The 14,089-nt window shown below is 36.6% G+C and overlaps 1 protein-coding gene across 1 annotated transcript; it reads left to right on the top strand.

The window, feature by feature from the left end:
• Positions 1-551: 551 nt before the first annotated feature.
• Positions 552-10,576, top strand: rmnd5b (required for meiotic nuclear division 5 homolog B). The gene is made up of 10 exons (XM_084132869.1): positions 552-622; positions 1,654-1,830; positions 3,868-4,010; positions 4,526-4,663; positions 4,804-4,904; positions 5,935-6,101; positions 6,350-6,515; positions 7,179-7,281; positions 7,662-7,816; positions 8,704-10,576. The coding sequence occupies exons 2-10, from the start codon at positions 1,692-1,694 to the stop codon at positions 8,765-8,767; spliced, it is 1,176 nt and encodes a 391-aa protein (XP_083988995.1). The 5' UTR covers positions 552-622; positions 1,654-1,691; the 3' UTR covers positions 8,768-10,576.
• Positions 10,577-14,089: the final 3,513 nt, after the last annotated feature.

Here is a 14,089-nt window from a genome sequence, read left to right as displayed (position 1 = left end):
GCTGAACTTTAAATGCTCAACAGTGATTGCTGACAATGTCGTCGAAATGACAAAATCAAGAGTCAAAGACAGCATTATATATTTGCATATATCCTAGACATTTCTCTTGTTTTTAATTTAGCATTGTTATTGAAGACCAACAAGCATCATACCATAAATAAAACTTGCATCTCAGTTGTAAAGAGCTGTTATACGATACAATATTTTGCAATAGGTCCAGTGAAAATCCTCTATACTAGTCCCCCCATAAGTTTATATAATTGAAGTCCCTGAGTACAGGCATATTTTCTCAGATATTTGTTTATTACAGCTTCATATGTTTGTTTTACATTAAACCCTTCTAGTTTGCTGCTTTTAGATGGTCTCCAGTCTGGTGCCTGGTTTTATAGACAACTTTTAAACTAGTAAGACTGGGAAACCATCCAAGACCATCAAACTGGCCAAAGTTGTGATTTGTACACATGTATCGAAAGCGTGTTTGTTGATCTTACTTTTGAGGTAAATCCATTTACACCTCCAGGCCGCGGGGGGCAGCAGAGCGTCAAACACGCACGTCACTCCAGAAGAACAGACCCACTGCTTCGCTTCAGGGACGTCTGCTGGTCAAGTGGTGTCAAAACAGGCAAGAACATCATGTATTATTTAATTTACGCGTTTGATACAACCTTCTAAAATTCGTTCGAGGTCAGTACTAGGCTGACATGATTTAAATACCATCGTTAGCGTCAAAGAAGATGTTGAATTTGCGAGTTTTAGACTCGTTCCAATGGCTTGATGTTGTCCCGGTTATGCTAACAAGCTAACTGATTGTTTTGATTCTGTAGTATCTAATGTCAACCTACAATTTCAAAGATTTTCACAGTTTACTTCAAGTTGACATAAATGTCATTGCAGTGGCTTACTCAGACAGTTGAAATAAACTGAGAATGATAGATGTTGGCTATTTTAGCTCATCATTATGCAGTGTTTTGGCTTCATAACCCTGACCTCGGTAGAGGCTTTTTATGCATTTGATTTAAACCGAGAAATTCACTGTTGTTTATGATTGCTTAGTTATGCATTGATACAGTATTGCTTTTATACTAGATTCTCTAGATTCTATGTAAATATATATATATATTTTACTCAAGGTGTCAGTCTGATTTTTTGGCAATCTTGCCTTCCCTGGAATCCATTTACTGACCCATTGGCTTGATTTAATCAGCACTCAGTCATGCTATATATATATATATATATACACTGTAAAAAAATATTTTCATGATTTGTAATCACAATATTTTTTCTTTTGTCAAATCAACTTAGATCATTTATGTGGTTCAGATAACATAATATTTTGAGTTTCTGATGATTAAACCAATCTCCTTCATTGTATTAACTCAATTTTTCAATTTCAATAAACTTTAATTTTTTAAGTTAAACCAACAATATTTTTTACAGTGTATATATATATATTAGTCTTAAGTTCCATCACACCAACCTGAACCAGATGATTAACAAATTTATGTTATTGCATTTTGTGTTTTATTCAACTAATTTCTGGAACGGACAACCTAGATATGTGTTAGTAGACACCTAATGTAGTAGGTGTAAAAAAAAAAAAAAAAAAAAAAAAAAGTATTTTGAGGTTGACTTTTATTTGATGTTGTTTTGCAGGACGTTGTGTGTGTGTGTAAGCTGTTACGGCTGTGCTGATGGAGCAGTGTGCGTGTGTGGAACGGGAGCTCGAGAAGGTGCTACACAGGTTTGTCACGTATGGGCATCAGTCAGAAGAACGGCTGGATGAACTCCTGAGGAACGTCTGTGAGCTGAGGAGTCGATTGGTTGCCTACGGTGAGCTCTGAGTCTGCTTGGACTCCATCATTTGTGCTTTGGTACAATATGAGCCTCTGGTAGTTCGATATCTATACCTTAGGCAACAAAACAGCTATTGGTGACTGATGAAATCAATTCTTGGAGATTCATTTGAATGACGCACATGTGACATCAGTCAGATATCGATCAGAATATATGTGTAGTTACACTTTATTGTAAGGTGTCCTTGTTAGAGTGTAGTAGTGAGTAATTTTAATAAACTACATGTACATGCTATAGGGTTAGGGTTTGGTTTAGGGTTGGTTGTATGCAATGGTAACACTTTACAATAAGGTTTCATTAGTTAACATTATTAAACTACATGAGTTAACATGAACTAATAATGAACTGCACTTCTACATCATTTATTAATCTTTCTTAATGTTAAATAACTTCAACATTTACTAATACATTTATTAAAATCAAAAGTTGTGTTTGTTAAAGTCCCCCTGTGGTCAAAATCAAGTTTTTAATGTTGTTTATATGTCTATGTGGTGTTTTTAATGTGCTGAGCCATTGCTGATTATTTTCTCCTTAAACTGCAGTTTAAAAAAGACAGTCTCAAAAACGAGGTTTGAAATCGCTGGTGTTTCTGACGTCACAAACTACCTTGCAACCAATCACGTCAACGTGCCGGCGGGCTTTAGTAAAACATTAACAGCGAACTAGAAGGGCAGTCTCAAAAGATGCCAGGTTATCCCGGTATATTTCTTTGTTTATATGAAAATCCGGGTAGATTTAGTAATGTAGCGGGTGTATGAAGTATATTATGATGTTATTATGAACTAAATGCCTTTCTCCACTGACGTTCTGAGTTGTTCAAATGATTGTTAGAAGGCAGACTTGAGATGGCGAATGGGAACATAGTTTGTGTAACATTAGCAACACATTATTAGCTGTTTGATAACATAGTAAGTCAAGCAAAAGGCTAATCATATTAATTACCGTTATGTGTCCGACATTGTAAAGAGCGATATCATTGTGCAGCGTTTACCTCAGTAAGTTGCCCGAGTGAATCTGTGAGCTGGCGTGAGTGGAGGCGGGGCTAATTAGCATATTCATGGTTCTGCGTATACTAAATGAAGCAAGGGTGTAGAGTTGGATTCAAGCTATTTTAAGGCATGAAGTTTTCTTTCATTGGAAAAAAACGTTTAAATATGTCATTTTGGTGATCAAAGATGAGTTTTAAGGGATAAAATGATTGACTACTGGGCGACTTTAACATTAGTTAATTCACTGTGAAGTAACATAAACAAACAATGAACATCTGTATTTTATTAACTAACGTTAACAAATACAGTAACAAATGTATTGCTCATGGTTAGTTCCTGTTAGTTAATACATAAACTAATGTTAACAAATGAAACCTTATTGTAAAGTGTTACCCATGTAATTATGCATAATTCATAGTTATTACTGTGTTAACTACATGTAACGTGTAACAAGGACACAAAGTGTTACCTATATGTGCATATGTATAAAGACAAGGGACAAAAGTTAATTTGTAGAAGAATATGGTATTTCATTAATTTCCTTCCTCCTTTCATTCGTGATAGAAAATAATTACAGTGCCTCATCCGCTGAATAGCACCACATTCGTACTGAAATTTGCTAAATGATGTTATCATACTTTGGTAAATTTGTGGTACAGTGGTACTGTTATAGCCTGTTATCAACTTGTGAGAGAGTGATTCATATGTCAATGCTTATATATGAAAACAAGTCTAAAGAGGAGGAGGAGGAAGTCAACCAAGTGCCTTTTCAGCTTTGAAAAAAGCCTCTTCAGTGACATCAAGTCAGGAACAATAGGTGTACTTTAGATGCCTGCATAAATAATAGCCTGCAGTGCAAACAAACATGCAATGTTTAACTGAATAACCTCCTAGCCCACACCATAGGCTTGTAGATGGTTATATAAGCATAACTCTGTTACATATATGAGTCACAGTAGAAATGTCTGTTTAGATCAAAGTTCGCTTAGTTGCTATATTTCATTGAACCCCATTCCTACTCTAGGTGTACAAGATGCGGATTTGTCAGTGCTCCATCAAACAATGGCCCAGTGCTGCAAGGAAATCAAAGAAACTGTGCAGATGCTCGCCTCAAGGCATAAGGACATCCATGGCAGTGTGTCGAAAGTGGGAAAAGCGATTGACAGAGTAAGAGTTTGATATCTGAATTGTTTATGTTGTTAATTTAATTACATCAATATGAACAGCACATTAAACATTTTATCTAAGTCAGGGTTTCCCAAACTGGGGTTTGCGAACCCCTAGGAGTTTCGTGAGGGAACTGCAGGTCGTTCTTGATTGATGAAAGCTAATAAATAATTAAACCATAAAAATGCTAAAATAAATTACTTGCTAATAAAAGGTTAAATATTTTATTTGTTTACCTGCAGCCATGTGACCATTATCTGGCATGAGAGAACTGTGAACATGAAAATATGTTGTTAAATTATTGAAATATTACTGCTTTGGACATTCCCAATCCCATTCCTCCTTTCTTTTTCACAGTAGTTTCTGATTGCTTTCTACTTTCTTTGTTAAAAATAATAAAGAACTGCTCAAATTCTGTACTACATTGATAATAAAATTTGCCTTGTAGTATGATTTACCATAGTAAATAATGTGTGATTGAAAATGTGTATTAAATGCTGTGTTCTCTTGTCCAGAACTTTGATGCGGAGGTGAGTGCAGTTGTAGCTGAGAATGTCTGGGACTCTCCAGAGAGGCAGAAATACCTCAGTGAAACTATCGTAGAGCACCTGTATCGACAAGGCATGCTGAGTGTTGCAGAGGACCTCTGCCAGGTATGCTAAAAATGAGTGTGCATTTCTGTAAACACTTTTTGCTGTACTTCATATTTATGTTGACCTCTGGATGTATAAGTGCTTGTATTTTGTTGACAGTTTGATCCTGGCATTGACATTGAGTGTTTCTGACTTCACAGGAGTCTGGTGTAGTAATCGACATGAGCATGAAACAGCCATTCCTGGAGCTCAACCGCATTTTAGAGGCTTTAAGAACACAAGATCTCAGACCAGCTTTAGAGTATGTGTCCTGTCTGTCTGCTTTCTACTGACCACTTTTATTACACTACATTTCAAAAGTTTTGGGTCAGTACAGATTTTTTTTCAAAGCAAATTAATTCTTCAGCAAGGGTGCATTAAATTGGTCAAAAGTGACAGTAAAGACATTTATGTTTTCAAAAAAATGCTGTTCTTTTAAACTTTCTATTTTTTATATTTGTGACCCTGGATCACAAAACCAGTCACATGTCGCACGGGGATATTTGTGGCAATAGCCAACAATACATTGAATGGGTCAAAATTATCGATTTTTCTTTTATGCCAAAAATCATGAGTATATTAAGTAAAGATCATGTTCCATGAAGATATTTAGTAAATTTCCTACTGTAAATATATAAAACATGTATTTGTGTGAGTGAATGCAGCACAATCGCCAACATAAATGAACAACTTTAAAGGCGACTTTCTCAATGTTTCGATTTTTTTGCGCCAAATATTCTCGGCCAAATATTGTCCTATCCTAACAAACCATACATCAATGGGAAGCTTATTTATCCAGCTTTCATGTGATGTGTAAATCTCAATTTCATAAAATTGCTCCAAGTGACTGGTTTTGTGGTCCAGGGTCACATTTCTAAGGCATCATGGTTTCCACAAAATAATTCAACATTGATAATAAAACCAGCACCAACTGAGCAGATTAGAACGATTTCTAATGGCTGCTTCAAATTCAGATTTACCATCACAGGAATAAATTACATTTTAAAACAGTTATTTTAAATGGTTATACTATTTCACAATATTACTGTTTTACTCTATCTTTTTATTTAAAAAAATGCAGCCTTGGAGAGCATGAGAGATTTCTTTCAATATGTTAATAAAATACTGACCCCAAACTTTTCTATGGTAGTTTATCTATGCACATCCTCTCATACCCTGGATTCCTTCAGATCATTGCATTGGATGGGGTGTGGCTTACAATATTGGTTTGTTGTTTTATATTTCAGGTTAGTAGTTTAATGGTTATTTTGGTTGTATGATTGCTGTGGTAGGTGGGCGGTGACAAACCGTCAGAGGCTGCTGGATCTGAACAGCACCCTTGAGTTCAAGCTTCACAGACTCTATTTTATCAGCCTGCTCAACGGGGGCATCAGCAAACAGCAGGAAGCTTTACAGTACGCACGCCATTTCCAACCGTTTGCCTCACTGCATCAGAGAGGTGAGGAAAGGTTCTGCCGTGAATTGGTGAAAAACTACCTCTTTAACCTCAACAAGGCTTTTATGTAAACATGTGGGTGGAACCAAATCACAATTGAGCCTGTTTTACCAGTAATGTCATTACTTGAAGCAGTTATTTTGTTAATTTTAAAGTTCTTAATGAATTGACAGCTGTATTACACTACCTGATTCATTGTTATGAACAAAGTCTGAGATGACATCTGAGCCTTGTTTCTGTGTGCTCTCTAGATATTCAGATCTTAATGGGTAGTCTAGTGTACCTCCGCCATGGGATCGAGAACTCTCCGTACCGCAGTCTGCTGGAGACAGATCAGTGGGCAGAGATCTGTAACATCTTCACACGGGACGCTTGCGCCCTGCTTGGACTCTCTGTGGAGTCACCACTCAGTGTCAGGTCAGAACAAAAGTCTTAATCTCTCCTCATCGTGTAGGATTTTAAACGTAGGCCCTAACCAATGATTACTTGGATGTCAAGCCTTCTGAAGAACGTCTGAATCCATTCATGTCTTCAAGTCTTTATACAAGTTTTAGATGGAGATCAATAGAATGGAACAAAATGCAAGGGTCTACCTTTTTAACATTAAACTTTTAAAAGCTTTCCTCATTGAGGCAAGCTTTTAAAAGTTTAACGTTAAAAAGGTTTAACTTGAAAGGCCACTTTTTGTAGTGTTTATTCAGTGCTTTACTCATATGCATAATGTACTGTTAAAAAGTTTGGGATTGGTAAGATTTAGTTTTTGAAAGTCTCTTGTGTGAAATATTACTGCATTTCAAATTTTAAAATGTAATTTTCAGCATCATTACTCCAGTCTTTAGTGTCACTTGATCCTTCAGAAATCATTCTCCATGGGTGGCTTTTCTCTGTAATTATTGATGTATATGATCGATTGCAATTCGGCACGTCATGTAATTAATTAGATTAAAATGTATCGATTTACAGTCGTACTCTGTTTTAGGCAATTACTTGCTATTTGTATTGACAGTAAAAGCTTTTCTTAGCATGAATTATGTATGCTTTATTACTAAATCCTGTTTTGATTTTCTGACTCTCCATCAGTTTTGCTTCCGGCTGTATGGCGCTGCCTGTTCTCATGAACATCAAACAGGTTATTGAACAGAGACAGTGCAGCGGTGTTTGGACACACAAGGATGAGCTGCCAGTAAGTCTTTACCTTTAATGCTTGATCTAAAGGTTTTAAATGTCTAAATGTCTTTAAATATTTTACTTGAATTGTAATGTGAAATGTTTACATTATAATTAGGGATGCACTAATGACTTGGAACAAGATTTACTGATACCAACAGTTTTTGTAAACCCTGATAATTAATTATACAACACAAATAATTGATCAAAATAAATCAAATAAAATAATCTCTATAGTATGTTTTTATGACCAGCTGAAATATGGAAAATAAAGTGATATTCATTTGTGTATGGCAGACAAATTTAAACCAATGGACTACTAAAATTAAGATTGATAAATTACACATTCTATTCATCTCCCTGCTCTCTGTGTTTGTTTGTGTCTGTGTGTGTTAGATTGAAATAGACCTGGGGAAGAAGTGCTGGTATCACTCTGTGTTTGCCTGTCCTATACTGAGGCAGCAGACATCAGAGAGCAATCCACCCATGAAGCTCATCTGTGGACATGTCATATCCAGAGACGCTCTTAACAAACTCACCAATGCTGGAAAGTAAGACTCTGACTTGTGCATCACTTAGACATAAACGAAGTGTACTTCACTCTGCATTTACTTTTAAAAGTTTTATCTGTGCTGGCAAACTGACCCCAAACCTGATGCCTGATGATTTAAAAACTCTGCAGTTGTTGCTACCAGCAGTAGTGGTAATTGACAGATTAAGCTTTTCTGCACTTTTTAAAGATGAAGTGTGTCATTCTTTTAATGTTAATAAGGACCTTTTATGCTTTTTTACATTTTCAACTTTCTTTAGTATGTAATGTAATGTTGCTGTTTGAGCATGAAAAAGGTCTGCAAAGTCACAAAACACAGTCACTCCAAAGCGAATTATTCTCTATATCAGTAAACACTGTTTCTGAACTCCCTGAAACGCCTCCATTGTAGTCCTGAGTTTTCGTGCGGGATTGTACACGTCACAATATTCCTCATTCCAATCATTCCCGCCCAAGGCAGTGCAAAACAAAGAGACGATGCCTGGTTGAGTTGCGTTAGTAGTGTGTTGAAACTTGCTTTTATGGTAAGGGGAGTAACATTTACGAAACGCGTTTGAAGCTATTGACCAATCACAACACGCTGACCAATCTGAACACACTGCGCTTTTTGGAAGGAGGGACTTCGTAGAGACAGGAACTAAACAGTGTTAGTGACAGACTGGGAAGAGAGGTGCAGCAACAATGTAAAATATATGAAGAATAAGGTGTTTTTTGAACATTCAAGCATGAGAACCTATTAGCAACCACATAGCAATGCCCTGGCATCCATTGTTTGGTGCTATTAATCACACTTCACCTTTTGAACCAATTTCATTGTTGTTCTTCAATGTTTTCAGTTATTAAATGTATTATTTTCCTCACTGACGATGTCTTAAACTCTCCTCCCAGGCTTAAATGTCCATATTGTCCTATGGAGCAGAATCCATCAGATGCCAAACAGATCTTCTTCTGATGTATTTTTTCGGAGCATAGCCGAATGACGTGTTGAAGGCCTCTTGGAGCCGCAGTTAGAATGATCCTCATTCACTGGCATGACGAGCCTTCTGTGGCGGCTTCTCCCCCGTGACGCCACCTCCCTCTCCAAAGCTTTTAGTTGACAGAGGCCGGTGGCCATGGCAACATACCTGTAGAACCCGAGTCAGTAAGTGTACCTAATGAGGAAAAGATTGTGCGGATCATTCATTTGTTAACATGGCCTAGTATAAACAGGCTTTTATGAGTATGTATGTGTGTGCGCATTTCGCTTCCTCTTCGTTTGTTTTAATTGCAGAGTATTTTTAAGTTTCCATGATATATCACCTCTCTTTTTTTTTCTTTGTGACTTTTATTAAGCCAATGGGCGTGATGCATCTGTGTGGGTGACTTCTTGCCAGAAAATATCCACAGTTTCCTCTTTTGAGATCACATTTAAATTCATAAACGGGGATTCTTTGCACGTGTACGTGATTGAAATGGGTTTTCAGTATGTATATTAAGAATGCCAGAATAAAAATAAGGATTGGTGAACAGGTGCCTGTTGATTCTAAACAAATTACGTCTCTCTTCCCAATGTAATTAAGGCTGTAATTGGAGTGAATGGCGTTTTGATTAGTGCATCAGTGTGAATATTCATCAGAGATCAGAGGATTTGTGCGTGCAGATTGTGATCTTGTTCCTTGCGCTGGTCGGATGTCAGAGGAAACCTCTTTGTCCAAGCTATGTGTCTTGCTCTGTTTTTTTAAGTTTAATAAATATAAAGCAGTGATTTGTGATGGTATAAATTTTCATTAGTATAACTGCATATGTAATGTATTTAAACACTTGCACACACAGATTGGACTGGGCTTACATTAGCTCTCACAGCTTCGGGCTCCTCTGCTTACATAATCAAAACACACACGCTGATTCGAGAAATGCATCCTCTGCAGACAGTTGCATTAGCGATTGAATCTTTGCCAGCATAACGTAATGAAACTATATGCCGTTAATGTACATTTGATGGTAGACTGACTGTGTTTTGACGTTCCCCCATAAAGATGAGACTTTCCAGCTGTTTCGCGTTATCCCTGAATGTAAAGTTCACTGTTTATATCCGTATAGGTGAAGGGAGACCGTTGAATAATATTGTATCCCTCAGGATATTCATCAAATGCTCACTAGCTTTAACACAGTGTAACTGCTAATTGTCCCGTTCCACTTTGAGATCGATGTCTGGAAATGTGCATGCCGAAGCGGAATGTGTGGTTTGTAAATTGCTCTTTTACAGTGATTGAATGAAAATGACATTTCAAAACCCTGCCCACCTCAAGCTTTTCTGACAGATGTGATCCAGACCTGAGACTCAGTCACCTATCAGAGAGAGAGAACCTTTCCCAGAGCTCTTTGACATTCTCGAAGGTCGGGCATGTACCAGCACACCTATGTTCTTCAGCAAACGATGTCTGATTTTTTGCCCCCCCCCCCCCTCTATTTTGGTAAAGGCAAAGGCTGTCCTCTTGTTTAAAGCCTTTAAGAGGTGTGTGAGTGCTGTGTGGCCACTGACGTGCTGATAATAAACGTTGTCTGTTATTTCTTTTAGTAGACAATCATTTATTACCTCCCTGAAATTTGTAAGATCAAAGCAGAGTATTGTGAGTTTAAGGAAGTGTTTTCATTCAGTGATTGAGAAATGACTCTGCTTTCTCTACTAACTACTGCAAGGCAACTATTGTAAATATTTATCTTCTAACAGTACAGTATGTTTATTATACTTGCATCTAAATAATAAAAAGATTTATACTCAGCTTTTGAGTTTTCTGTCTGCCTCTACACAAAAGTTTTATAAATTAATGCATTTTACAGTCTTCTTTTAGCCTTCTGAAGCATGATGCAGTTTTTAACCATCAAAAGTGCTCTAAAATATTTTATACTGAATATTATTATGCATTCATTTAACTTTTTTACTATCTATTATTATGCAATAATGCAAAAAAACAGTTCTTTAAAAACAGTTATGAACGGTAATGTATGCTCAGAATTGTTGTAGGTTAATGGTTTATGACATGTTCTTTGCTTCACTATAAACTGACTTTGATTTATTTGTTGATGTTATGGGCATAAAAATACTTCCTTACCGAAACTTGAAAACAATAGCCAGCAAACTGTTTTAAATGAGATGTTGACCCTTTACTCCCACAAGAGGGAAACCTCAGTTAACTGGAGAAGCTATAAGGGCTCACCATGTCAAGACATCCTACTGTCACAATGGCCAGGAGGATATTTACTGGGATTTATGAAAAAAAAAAAAAAAGACGAAGTTGTTTTGATTCTTTTGATACTATTAAAGCTTAGTCTTTGTTGTAATAAAAAAAGTTGACAATCTGTTAAAAAATGCCTTTGAAATGGTGACAATAACGTACAGCAAAGTTTATGTTTTTCCCATTAAGGATCTAACTCTCACAAACCTTTATAAAAAACTTTATAGGTTTTCGCCTTTAAGCAGTGGTTTTTAAATCCGGTCATGGTGCATAAAAGAGAGAGCTTAAGTAGATAATGAACCCTAGGGGGCAAAGCTGTGAATATATTAATTTCTTATCATATGGAAATACCTGTCCTGAGATATCACGCAGCAGAATATGGAAGTAAAATAATGTCAAATGTTTTTGAAATAAAAAGCCTGTTGAATTGCACTACTTGAAAAAAAAAATAGGCATTGCATTAACCATGCTTGCATTTTAATGCATTGTATTTTTAGGGCTTGCATTTTTATGGGCTGAAATTCAACATGGTTGAATATTTAAGCTGTGAATATTTCAATTAAAAACATTTCAAACACCTTTTCATTATTAAAAAATCAATAATCCATATTCACCTTTCATATTTCACTTCCAAAATATTCAAACTGTTTAAAAATACAACCAATAATATTCAACAGGCAATTTTCGGGCCATTTTATTTCGCTTTGCAAAATTCGCTTCCACAAATTCAGTGGTTCAAATTCGACAGTAAATTCAACATTGACGTCCAGGAACTGCAGGAAAAGCAATAGATTACCGAGCATACTCTCCATCTGCTGTTAGTCGACCTCACCATCAGATGGTGCAAAAGCGCTTGTTGTTGACGAAGACATTCATTCATAAAATGGAAATGATTATCTGTGTCAGTATGTGCGGAAAAGATGATAAACACACAAAAGCTGTGTGTTTATGTTTCATTCAATAACTTCATTTTTACTTTCCCTGTGTAGCCTACATGTCATCAGCTTTCTCTACCATGAACAGGATTATAATCGGTTTCCCTCAATACCTCATACTCAAGGATTCCCCTTCAGTTGGGACAAAACGCTTAATATGAAAGATCAATCTTGCACCTTATTGGGGAAGTAGGCTGTAGGCTACTATATAGGCTACAGGCAAGCATGGACTCAGAATATGAACTTGACGCGCAAAGTTTCATGCTGAGCGTTTCGTGATATACTGGCGATATACATATAAGCCTATTGGTGATATACATATACTGATATATATAGTATGCCTACGTGTATTGCATTAGCTTAAACTGTCATAGCACTTGCATATTGTTGTCCTATTGTTAATTTAACTGTAAATCGCTTTGGATAAAAGCTTCTGCTAAATGACTAAATGTAAAATTGGCTTGACATTGGACATTCGCACATTTAGGGACCGTCTCTAAAGTTGCATACAACATTGGCATACACGTTTCTAACTTCAATAGCAAACTTAAATTTATTTGAATAAATATACCAAAGTCGTAAACACTTTAGAGACGGTCCCTAAATGTGCGAATGTCCAACATCAAGCCATCTTTATGCCAGTCTATCACTGGGAAACGCTCAGCTTTGCGCGTTATTCTGAGTCCATCTGCTTGCCTGCGAGTTTGGTCTTTTATATCACTGTAATTAGTCCATTAAGCTATGTTAAGCGTTGTATATGTCCAGCAGGGGAATCCTGAAGTTTTGAGGGAAACCCTAATAGCCTGCATGCAGCACATCGCCGCAATATAAAGTTAAGGCCACTAAACAACCAAGAGAAATATATGTCAACCTCAAAAATGTAACATTGGATCTGTACATCCGCATCGGGGAATAACATTATAATCTCGTTCACGGTAGAGAAAGATGCATGTAGGCTACACAGGGAAAGTAACCGTGAAGGCACTGAATTTAACATAAAACCGCCGTCATAATAATCACAAATACACTTACATTGCTGTAAATGAGTTTTATGAATGAATGACTTGCTCTAATTTTGCTGGTCTTCGTCAACAACACGCGCTTTTGCACCACCTGCTGGTGAGATAGACTAACAGCAGATGGAGAGTATGCTCGGTAATCTATTGCTTTTCCTGCAGTTCCTGGACGTCAATGTTGAATTTACTGTCGAATTTGAACCACTGAATTTGTGGAACCGAATTTGCAAAGCGAAATAAAATGGACCGAAAATTGCCTGTTGAATATTATAGGTTGTATTTTTAAACAGTTTGAATATTTTGGAAGTGAAATATGAAAGGTGAATACATGGATTATTGAATTTTTAATAATGAAAAGGTGTTTGAAATGTTTTTAATTGAAATATTCACAGCTTAAATATTCAACCATGCTGAATTTCAGCCCATAAAAATGCAAGCCCTAAAAATACAATGCATTAAAATGCAAGCATGGTTAATGCAATGCCTATTTTTTTCAAGTAGTGCAATTCAACAGGCTTTTTGTTTCAAAAACATTTGACATTATTTTACTTCCATAGCAGAACTCCGTGACATAGTAGCCTACCTAAAATAAAATATTAAATTATAATTATTATTATTTGTCAGTCAGAAGGCGCTTTCTGGCTGTCAATCATTTTGCACGTCGTAAGTGAGCTGTTTTATGGGAAGCCGGAAGCGCGTTAAATGAATTTGGACGTTCGCGAATTTCTTTTCTTACAGTCTATGGTTTGCAACAGCATAAAAGTAATAGGTAGACAGAAAAAAAGACAACATGCAGCGACAGAACAAAAAAAGAGAGAGAGAGAGAAGAAGAAGAAGACGACTTAAGACAAAAGCGAACATCGGTAAAACATGCTGGAGGGAGCTTTACGCACGTCCCTAGCTACGCCCCTGGTTACACCAAAGCGGCAGGTTTGTAAAGAAGGGGCGTGTCGAATTCGGCAGATGTTATAAAATGGTGTGGCACATAGCCAATCTTTAAATGGATTAAAGTAATAAAAAAAAAAAAGTTTTCATTGGGCTGGACTCCTGGTCTATTTGAATCTGCAGGTTTTTTCTGCATATCCTGCAGTTTCTTTCTGGGCTTGGA

This window comes from Abramis brama, assembly GCF_963993115.1.
Source record: "Abramis brama genome assembly, chromosome: 13".
Classification (NCBI taxonomy): Eukaryota; Metazoa; Chordata; class Actinopteri; order Cypriniformes; family Leuciscidae; genus Abramis; species Abramis brama.
Note: the sequence above shows the minus strand (reverse complement) of the source record. Positions and strands in the feature narration are given on the sequence as shown.